Below are 11,514 nucleotides of genomic sequence, written 5' to 3'. Positions count from 1 at the left end.
GCCCTCCGGAAGTCCATGGTTGTGGTTTTGCTGCCCCCCCTCCTTACTTCACCAAGAATTGAGAATTCTATCATTTCATGGTCGCTAAGCCCAAGACGGCCTCCGACCACCACATCTCCCACCAGTCCTTCTCTGTTTGTATAAGGTCTATATATATAAGACCAAAATTACAAGATATTGAATGGAAAGGCAAACTCCCCTACAAACATATCCACTTTTTCTCCACTGTTCTATTTTCTTGTTTACTGTAAAAAAGAAGTGGAAAATGTATTTCCCTACACTTTCTTGAGCTTCACTGAAAAGGAGGGATAAAGAAAGAAAAACAAGTGCACAAATGGTTTCCAAAAATAATGATATTAAATACAAAGTGTAATATCCATTTTTTAAATCAGCAATGTTTAGTTTTCCATAATACTTTTGGAAATGCCTGTATTTTTAAAAGCATCTGTTCTTTTGATTTACCTGTTACTTCCAGTTGAAATTTTTTAAGTAGCTCTACTTGAGTCAGTTGAGTGAAGAGCCTCTAGAAGAAGAAAAAAAAAAAGTATATGCACTTAATGAGCAACAAAGTTAGTGATCTGTAGCAATTACCCAAGTGAGTAATTTTGTTTCATTAATGCACCCTAAAGCACCAAGCTGTTTTGTCAATGGGCACTGCAGGGCCGTTGCAATGCTCAGAGAGACAGTTATGTTACCAACCGCGGTGTAAGGGATAGGTTTACCAACAAGGAGGGAGAGAGAAAGTAGCTTAGCATAAGAAGAAAATTAAAGACCATCTATTATTGTCGCGGAAGCCAATGGCGATACTTGTAAAGACTCTAGCAGAGCAGGGTCACACATTGGTTTTTTCTGGCTTTTCCAACTTCCAGTTTCATGGTTACTGTGGTTTTTTTTAAGAGGGCATCTTGATGCACATAGCATCTCAGTTTGAAAAGGGAAGGAGGGCATGTACCTGGCTTACTTGAATCCTTCTCGGAGGAAAGTAGAGAAGCAGATAGCAGAAACTAAGGCAAAGCTGTATTATAACTTCTAGGCATCTCTGGATCACTCGATATGGGACACACACAGCATATGATATATTAAGGTGAAGTATTGAATATCCATAAAGGAGTACTAGCAAATGGTGTCAATTTTCAAACACTTTGCTTTGTCAGCTTCACAAATTTAAAATCAATCATCAAAAAGTCTCTGTATAGATCAGCTGAAGAAACATAAAATCTTATGGTTATCTCCCTGACAAAAAAGTTGAAATTAAAGATGAGTTTATAAAGACTCAGACTGGCAGAATTCTATAGTGCTAAAAACTGGGGTCATCCAACCTCTCAGTTTAGAAATAAATGCTGAGGAAAAACAATGACACCCACTGCACTGCTAATAAATACATCTTGGAGGACAGTTGAACACGCAGAAAAATAGATTTCACAGAGAGGCTTATTTTCAGCATGAATGCCATTTTCTCACTGCATTATCATAAACATGAGAGGAAAAAACAGCTATAAATAAAAAATCCTTGGGCAGTCCCCGGAGACTTGTCAAAAATATGTAGTTTTCATATGCTGCAGTGTAAAAGTATTCATTAAAATTAATTTTTAAAATGCCCTGTCCAATATTAGTTGCCTGATGTCCCTCCTTTGATCATAAATTATAAATGAACTGGCAAAAAATGAAGAAACCATGATTCCATTAATGAATTATTTAAGTGTGATTGTTAGTTTTTGCAATCATTGGGCTAATAAGCTCAGGCTTGTGACACTGAGGTGTTTCTCATTTGAGGATGACGATGATGGTAATGTTATTAACACCATTATCAGTTTGTCCCGTGAAGCATAAACCCAGCGGGCTCCTTTGGTGGCTATGCGGTGGCATGGCCGCTGGAGCTTTCATTGGGTCTATACTGCAGGAGAGGGACTTGACACTGAGGAAAGTCGGTGTGAACAGGGTTTGCTGGGTGGCTCCCCCCACGGCAATACTTTAAAAAAGACAAGCTGCATACTGACACGAGAGGATCTTCTCTCCGCAGCAGCCTGCCGGTGCCAGCGGCACATGCAACCGGCTTGGCCCATTCCAGCGGCGGCTCTGGGAGCTCCAGCGAGTCTGAGAGCAGCTCTGAGTCCGACTCCGACAGCGAGAGCAGCTCCAGTGACAGCGAGTGCAACGAGGAGTCACGCAGTGCCACGCCAGAGGTAAAGCCACACTCTCAGCTCCTCCCCAGTGGGGACTCAGAGGGGGAAGCATTGAAGGGAGTGAAATCCTGCTCCCTGTTAGGAAAATGTTGGAGTTCTGTGCTGTTTGATGCTGTCAACTTTTTTCTCGCTTTACACTTTTACGTGTATGACCCACATACTCATTCTAGCTTTTGGAAGAATCCTTCTGGCCTACATTTGAATTGCTTTAAAGAAATATTTAGATTTTTGCCAGTAGCTAGAGAAGATTTTATTGACACAGTATTCAGCTGGGACTAAGGAAAGGCAACATGACAAAACTATGTCTTCAGGGACCAGCTAAACTTTTTAGTTGTATTAAATTTCTCCAGGGCCACATTGTAAACCAGATAAGGAAGCCTAATTAACCATAAATACTCCATAAATACTCCCATAAAACTAGCAGTCACCACTAGTTGACGGAAATAAAAGGGTACATTAAAAACGTTCTTATTTAAAGGGAAAAGCATTGCTTCTGTCTGAGATTTGTTCCTTGTCGTTCTTCAAACTGCAGCCTGAACCTCCCTCAACAAACAAATGGCAGCTGGATAAATGGCTAAATAAAGTGAACCCCCACAACAAGACTATCATCAACAATCAAAATGAGCCTCACAGCGAGACCAGCTCCCAGGCCCAGAGCAACCAGCAGGCCGAAGGGCCAAACAAAGGGAAGCTCAACAGCAGCCTGCCCCCAACTGATTCCAAAGACCGGGTGATCCTTAGTCCCATCCGAGAGAAAGCCAAACCACGGGTTGCCCAAAAAACCCCAGAGGCAAAAAGCTCCAAGCAGAAGTCACCAGCTCATAATGAGCCAACTTCACAAAGGACTACTGGGAAAAAGCAACCCAAAAAGGTAGAAAGGACTTCCAGTGTAGAAGAGTATAACTGGCCCAAACCAAATAATACCAGCAACACTCCCAAAGAAAAAGACACACAGGAACCCCCCGAGCAGCCAAAGGTTCGAACTAAAGCAGCAGTTGGGAAGACCGCTCCAAGGAAAGAACCACGAACTAGCACAGGTCTCACTTCAGAGAAGAAAAAATACAGAGGCCCCAGCAAAATTGTCCCTAAGTCCCGGGAATTCATTGAAACAGATTCATCTACTTCTGACTCAAATACAGACCAGGAGGAGAGCTTGCAGGCTAAGGTATTGCCAGCTTGCACTGGGTCTGGCAGTAGCGTCAAAGTGAAGGACTCTGGCAGTAACATCCTCAGCGTAAGTAGTTTAACTAGCAATGGCAGCAACACATCCATTGACCAGACAAGCAATGACTTGGAGGAGCAGCTCTTTTCTCCTATCCCAATCGTACAAAATGAACTTCTGTCCCCACTGAGAGAATATGAAGAACTCAAATCTCTGTGGGTGAAAATAGACCTTAGTTTACTCTCTAGGATACCTGGACAAGAGCCTTTTGAGACCACGTCTGTGAAAAGTGAACCAAGAGAGGCAAATGTGAAACACAGGCGACCATCTCGAGAATCCCCTACCCCAGCAGCTGAAAAACCATCCACAAAATCCAAAAGGAAACATAAGGTAAGTAATTTTCATCGTTCGGAGGAAAACACTGAATTTCTATGCATCCTCGAGGTCAGGACCACAGTCAGTGATTCCTGACCGCACTGCAGCAGGGCTGTAGCGAGGCATCGTAACACTAAGGTTTTATTGTTTTTACAAAGGACATACATTTACAGGTGCATTACAAATTAACATCAGAAACTAGTAAAAAACAAACTCCAGCTGAAAAAATCAATGAACAATGTATTTTTTTGAGATTTGTCTTATGAGCTTTTTCACTGTATTTGCTCACTTACCCATTAATTTCCAGTGTTCTGTAATCTGCAGAAAGAGTCCCAGTGACGAGTTCGCATTACTACAGGTTCAGGCATACTCAGAAAATGTGACTTCTATTTGGAAGGCAGGGTGTTATTGTCTGCAGAATTAAGCATTTTCACCACTGGCTTAAACAGGCATAGCTTCATTAAAGTCAGTGGGATGGTCCTTGCTTATGCTCCTGGTGAATTTAGTCTTTATATTGTTTTGTTGTATAAACAAATGTGATTCAGAGAAATATCATTTGCTTAACTAGCTGCTTTCTCTACACAGCTACCTGAAAAAGCAAATATATTTTGACTTAAGGCATTATGTTTTATCATATGCTTTATGATATTTATGCCCAAGGGTATCTTATCTTGTGGGATATGACAGTGCACTTCAAACTAAATGTGTTTTCAGAAAAGAAACTGAAGTTTTAGATCATAAATGAATTTTTGTAGTCACTTTTTCCAGCTGAAATGATTGTGCTCTGGTCTGTCTGTGAGAAGTGATCATAGCATATTTTTTTTTATACCCCAAATTTTATAAATCATTGTGAATGTGACTTCAGCTGTCTGTTCTAGTGGACTTCTTGAAATCCTGAGTTTGAGCAGTCCAGTGGCACGAGAGAGTTAATGCAAGACAAAGACAGACAATGCCAGGCAGACGCAGGGTCTGCACCCCTGCCTACATGAGTCACTGCACTGGCTCCTTCCCTGTTGAATTAAGTGGAAATAATCACATGACTAAACTCAGCAGGTTTTTATTCAATTTATATTCTAGCTGTACACTAAAGGCAGAGCTGTAAGAAGGAAGGAGAAAAGAAGAAAGAGGAAAGGGATGTATAAATGTCCATGCTTATGTGTATGTATAAGTACACCAGGGTGTATATCAATTATACAAAAAACCTTCTTGCTGGGTAACTTAGTGGAGTGTCAGTATGATGGAGAAGGAATCTTGGCTAAAACACTGGTATAGTATTGGCAACTAAACTGAGGGGTCCCAAGAAAAAAAAAAAAAAGGTTTATATAAAAGTTGGAACCTCATAATTTCATTGGCTGGGACTTTGAATCAGAAGGTAACAAAATGAGGAATCTCGCTCTGGGAGTGTACAAATATAAGCTACGCTCTGAAACAGCCCGTTCAGTTGCTGTATGATTGTTCACTGCTACCCAAGGGGAAACAAACCAATTAGGATGACTTGAGGATATATCAACAGTTAAAACAGGGTAGGGAGAGCCTGATTTGTGTTTCTGAATCATGCTATTAAAAGATTTATTTTAGCCATCTACTAGTGGGCTTGAAGGCTGATATGAAGGTTCCAGTGACAGAGCAGTAATCAGCTTTGCTTGTATCATCCTAGTTCAGGCACAAAAGTCATGCATCAGGGAATCTTTCAAAGCAAATTTTAAACCAGCTGTCGCTGTTAACGACTACACCAGCTCAGTGCTGTAGTCCTTTAGTCCTGTGAGGAATACTGACTCAGGGAAGTTTTCCTATCAACTTCCATTAAGTCAATGAGTAAAAGCTATTTACTTGAGTAAGATTTGGTGCTATCAAGTCATTGCATCTGAATTATTAATTAAATTCCAGTGCACTACAGAAGATAACTGTAGCACATGAGGCGTTTTGCTTCCTAATTATCTGGCTGTGTCACTTGTTATATAACTTCATGTCATGTGTTTGGAGCACGTTTAGCCCTGATTTCAGGTGACTTTCACTTCTCTTAGACCAGTATTTTAACTGCTGCTACTATAAAGGAAATACACTGAGATTCCTGAGCTCCTCTTAATGGCAAGTGAGCTTGTGCATAGATGCTGGATCTTTCAAGCTCTACCTTTTTTGTTAAAGCAGCCAGAAAGCCTGGATACCTTTGTTGAAAGTAAGAAGCAGCGCCTGGAGGACCCTTCAGCTTCATGCCTGCTCCCACCTTGTATCTCTCCGATACCGAATCACAGATTAACCAGCACTAAAGAGTAAGTTCTTTTTTTTTTTTCACATAACATTCATGAGGGATTTCATGGTACTGTTCTACAAATGTCTTTGCTGTAGAGCCAGATGGGCTTTACAGCCCATAAGCATAAGTGACCCAGCATTGCTATTCCCATCCATCAGGAAGAGGATCCACATGGTTTTGGACGAGATTCATTCATCCTTCTGATGGACTACAGGAATTCAGAGTGCCACCACAATCCTGGTGTACTCTTCTACCCCCATACTGCATCCTTTCAGTGTTCTCTCTTGCCCCCATCATCCTTAACCTCTATGGCCAGAGAATCCTACTAAAAGTGGGCTTTATTTGATTGCCTGGAGTTTATTTTTTAAAATTGTTTTTGTAAGAGACAGTTCTCAGTTTTATTGAACAAAATAGTGACTTTGCCATTCACTTCAGCGGGTCTTATTCTTTAACTGTGTATAGCAATGCCCGGAGTTTATTTTTTAAAATTGTTTTTGTAAGAGACAGTTCTCAGTTTTATTGAACAAAATAGTGACTTTGCCATTCACTTCAGCGGCTCTTATTCTTTAACTGTGTATACAGCAATGCCAGGGGTGACCATCTTAAATGTTTCAGACATACGTGCTTTGTATTTTCAGCAGACGTATAATCAAATAGTTTGTGCCTTTCACAGTGCCTTTGAGAGATGGCTATAATGCTTGAGCAAACAGGCGCCACGTAAATAATGATTCTGATTAGTATAATCACAAGATTAACATTCTATAAATAACCAAAGAGTCCAGTTCCCTTCTGTCATCAATTTTGTGCTTTTACGATTTTGAGATGAGGCACTTCTTTCTGCTTTGCACTAGGACAAGCAAAGAATCAAATACACAATGTGCTTCTGAAAACAATTTGATTGTAGTAGTATTTAAATTTAGATAAAGTTTAAAAATCATTTATGAAATAGCACACAAATTTTAAAATCCATGAAGAAGGTTGAGCATCATTTTATTTATACTGGTGTAATTACTGAGTAACTTCTGTCCTTGAACTAACCCCTCATTCTACCACTGAGAAAATCAGGGTTCGAGTCTGGAAAAGGCAGATGAGTTGAAAGTTACAATGTGGTCTGTAACATGTTGCACATTTGATAAACATCATGATGGGTGTTGCCTGATTGTCATTGCTAGAAATATGATGAGCAGAGATATATTGCAGAGGGAATCAAGGATTATCCATCCCCAACACCTCCACAATCCATTAAAAAAATCTTTCTATTCTTGTCGCCGGCAAGCCCTAAGGATCCACCCCCAGCCTGATGTTTCTTAATTTGAGCTTGTTTTCCAGGTCATTAATTTGATTCCTCGGAGCTTTCAAGCCTTTGGTATTCTCTGTTAAAATATAATTGTGTCCATCAGTAGTTATTTCCATATGCTAGCTTTTCCTCTCGTCTGCCTTAAGTTTTGAAACAAAATTTTCTGACTTCTTTTCCACTGCAGTGATTGAGACCTGGATCACACTGCATTTGTTATTAGTGTCTTCAGAGTTCTCTTGAAACAAATGCAATATTGTTTGATAATTCAGGTCTTCAACTCCCAGAGACATGCAACTGAATATAGATCAGCGTATTTCCCAAAAGATTAGGGAGCTGGCTGAACTCTGTGACAACAAATTTCTGGAGAGCCCCAGATTTTTTTTAAGCAGTCAGGAGTGGTTCTGTTCTCCAGAGGGTTAAATAGAGTTTTAAGGGGAGGCAGAAGAAAGGGGAAGCTGAAAGTACACTGTTCAGGGGCATGGGGGAAAAGAACACTTCAGTGGAAAAAGGTTGAAAGACAGGCTCTGCCATTTGCTCCTTTATTCCCAAAGGTCCTATGTTTTCTTTCAGAACTCCTAAGTCTCTATGTAAGGACTTCGAGAAATGAGGGTGATTCAGCTATCGGTGTGATGATGATGTTCATCCATTAAGAAGGTGTTACGTCCCATGGTGGATGTTCTCACTCGGGAGGAACCTTAGGTCTCTCCTGTTAGAACCTGATCCCTGTGCCAACAAGCCAAGTTCCCCAAGGCAGACTTCAGAGACTTTCATTGGGCTTTTTTGTAGATACAAGAGTGTTTTGACAGAAAGACCATGATCTCTGGGCCAAAATTTGGAGGCATTCAGGAGTTTGGAGGAATCAGTGAAAGATAGGCCACACCCGTGCTTTTGCAGATCCCACTGGCTGCCTATGTATGGTTTAGGTATTTGAATACATTTCTCTCATAATCTTTCCCTAAATATATGGGCTCAATAAAGCAAGCAAAGATGCACAATTAATTTTTAAAGGGTTACATGTCTAATATGGGCAATTACATGCCTAATTTCCACAAGTTTCTATGACCACATGTACAATTTGAGTGTAGAAATTTCAAATGGTCAGTTGTGAACTTAAAAGCCATTCGCACAACCAAAGAGCCGGTTTGTATTATGTAGTCATTGCATAAGCAATTAGTTATCTCTCTGTTCCTTCCCTCACACACTCTGGTGCTGATGCCTTTTCCTAAATCCGACGTGACACTTAAAATATAATTATTCAAACTATTGCCACTGTATTCTCCTTATTTCTGATATTTCATAGCAAATGAAGAAATAGATGACATTGTGTTTTGTCCAAGTAATTCATAGTAATACCTTGAAACACTGCTGTGAGGCTGGATTTTTGTCAGATCAGCTGCCCACTTTGCAGCAGAGGATTATTTATGTATTTACTTGCTTGCCAGAGCAATTTTAATTTAAGCATTAATTGTATGTGCTGCTGAATACCATTTATATCCGAATACCTGATTGGTAGACCCAGTCTGGACAGAGCACTATTCGCCAACATTTGGCAGTTTGTAACAACACAGAGAGTTATTTGCTGATGCAAACTGTGAGTCTGAATTTCAAACTAGACTCATACCAGTGAAACATGCCTGCCATCTAACAGGCACGCCTGAAGTCTGTCTGAGGCAAGCATTTCAGCCTGTTTTTCAAGATTTGCTGTTCCCTTTTGTTTGACCTTTAGTTAAAGATGCACCTGTACTTGGCAACATATATTAGCCGATCCCTTGGGTAGTCACAACAACATTCATTGGGGTTCGTTCATGGCGGAGGCAGCCTTCTACATCTATGACAATGACTTCAGCCTCATTCAGTTGCTGCCATATGGTCCAAGCTAATGCGGGAGTGACCTTTCCCTGCTAACCCCCTGCAGAAAATCAGATACACCGTCAATGTGCGGCATTTCATTGTGGACAGGGAGAGTAGAGGCAAAGGAAAGCCAAGTGATTGGTATAGACAATGGCTTTGTCTCACTAACAGGCCAGAGATACCACTGCATACCACAAGGAGTGGCTAAAGAAAGGCAGCTTGAAATGTGAGAGTAGACGGAAATTCTCTCTCCTTCATACACTGACCTCTTGTTGCCTGCTTGCTTGCTTTCTGCCCTAAAAGAAACCAGGCTGAAAAAAAAAGCAGATAGGGAGCCTTCTCGTTCCTTGATAATTGGCCTTTTCAGACACAAAGATTAAACCCTGCAGCCACAAGACCATCAGTTCTGCTTGTATTTTTTCTTTACACTTTTATTGTGTTTCTCCCTAGATTTTAAATATAGTTTAACTAACAATCATGTCAGCAAATTAAACCATTGAGTCTCAGTAATTATTGTAATAAATTCATTCAAAATTAGCGATTACTGCAATCAAAGACCAGTTTCTTAGCCCATTAACAGCCCAAAGCGAAGTGACAATCTGGTTAACTGCTGGTAACAACCTATTTCATGGAGGTTATTGTTAACATAAATGCTTTGGCATAAATCTGAAGGAGGTAACATTGCTAAATAAATTATCAGCTTAATTCCTGCGAAAACTCATAGGATTAAGTGGGCAATAGGGAAAAAAAGAAAAAAAAAAAAAACAGACAGAATTATAACCGTAAAGTATTGTTGTTGTTTTTTTAATTTGTTATGTAAAAAAAACATCCTCAAACGCATTTTCCTTTGTAGTTAAGTCTTCCCACGCACAGAATGAGTTGTATGCCAGAGCTGAGTAGCTGCACCTATATCTCAGTTTGCCCCATCTTATATTTGAGCTCAAAGATGAATTGAACTGGTGAAGTTTTAAGTAGTGAAGTTTTAACCATGGTACCTGCAGTCGTCTTAGTTTTTTCTTGTACTCCTCTCTTAATCCCTCCACCTCCGTGTAGCAGCTGAGGAATGTTGCTTCGATTGCTTTATACGTGCCTTAAATTTCCCCATGCAGTGGTAGACTCTGTGCAAGCGACAGTCTTGCATTGGCCATGGAAATAGCCACGGATGGGCTGAGGAACCTCACTAGTGGTGCAGGGTCAGATCCTAAAGGGGACTTGGCCAGTGGCTCCCATTCAGGTTTTCTTCAGATGCTTTTGAGATAGAACTGCCAGACTTGGTTGCTCTTCCCTTTGCTATACCAGGGAGAAAGAAGAGCTCCTCAGACCTCCATGCACAGGGGCACGGAGAACCACTTCAGTCTGCACTCCCACCCATACATGCATGTTCAGGGTTCCCTGTGTAGGACACCTGTTTGGGAGGCAGAGGGTTCAGATTCTGCTCCTGGGTATTTCATTAACTGTGTCTGCTTTGCCTCTGTACAATCCAGTAACACATGCACGTCTTCTTGGGGTAGTGCTTACCCTCCGTTGGAAAACTTTCCTGTGGAAAAAGTTCAGGGTATTATTGTGCTATAGCTATGGTAACTTGTCTGAGTTCCAAGATGCCCTTTGCGGGTAAGAAAGCTAACAGATGGGCCTTTGAGTGAGAACTTCTTGGAGGACATGTTGCAGTACCACATGTGCATAAAATCAGTCTCCTCGAAGAACTGCCAGTCTCTTCGCACCTGGTTGCTTTTCTTTGATCTTCTTCAGGCCCTTGTGTTTTCTGAGCTGGACAGCATCCATACCAGTCCTACTGTAAGGCAATATGAATTCTGTGCTCGTTTTATTTCTTCAGCCTGAAGATTTTTAATATCAGAGAGTTTCAAATAAGATATTTTTAACTCTGCTTCAGTAGAATTAAAATAGTTTTGAGTAGAAGAGCTATAAAACCTGAAACATGGGGAGTTTGCTTGATTTCACTCTGTGATTTCACAGATAGGCTAAAATATTTTTGTATCACCAAAGGCCCAAAGTAGGGGAATGACCAAAGCAGGTGTAGATACTGATACTGTTGGTGAAACTGCAAAAGAGGCCAGACTGGAATGAGAGCAAGCTCCAGAATGAGGAGTAAGGAAACCTGGGTTGCCTTCTCCTCTTTCCCTGGTTACTTTAGGGCGAAGTAGATCAATAATTCCTGACACTGACTGAAAGTGACTGGGAACAAAACATAAATTCTTGTTGACTTAATTTGTTATTGAAATTTTAGTCAATAATCATGAAAAGTAAATGATCGTGTAGTGCAATATTAGATGTCTAACAAAAGATTAAAATTCAGGTTATCTTCATTGACTGAGCTAGGACAGTACCTAAAATAAAAATCTATGAGTAGATTAACATGTTAAACAGTCAGTGGGAT

At 40.5% G+C, this 11,514-nt stretch overlaps 1 protein-coding gene across 1 annotated transcript in view; it reads left to right on the top strand.

The window, feature by feature from the left end:
• AFF2 (AF4/FMR2 family member 2) overlaps positions 1-11,514 on the top strand; it is a 251,957-nt gene that overhangs the window by 216,121 nt on the left and 24,322 nt on the right. Inside the window, exons 9-11 of the mRNA XM_019471047.1 lie at positions 2,021-2,183; positions 2,716-3,735; positions 5,869-5,990. Coding sequence (XP_019326592.1) covers positions 2,021-2,183; positions 2,716-3,735; positions 5,869-5,990 — 1,305 coding nt within the window. The remainder of the gene's footprint in view (positions 1-2,020; positions 2,184-2,715; positions 3,736-5,868; positions 5,991-11,514) is intronic.

This window comes from Aptenodytes forsteri, unplaced genomic scaffold (assembly GCF_000699145.1).
Source record: "Aptenodytes forsteri isolate BGI_AS27 unplaced genomic scaffold, ASM69914v1 Scaffold143, whole genome shotgun sequence".
Taxonomy (NCBI): Eukaryota; Metazoa; Chordata; class Aves; order Sphenisciformes; family Spheniscidae; genus Aptenodytes; species Aptenodytes forsteri.
Note: the sequence above shows the minus strand (reverse complement) of the source record. Positions and strands in the feature narration are given on the sequence as shown.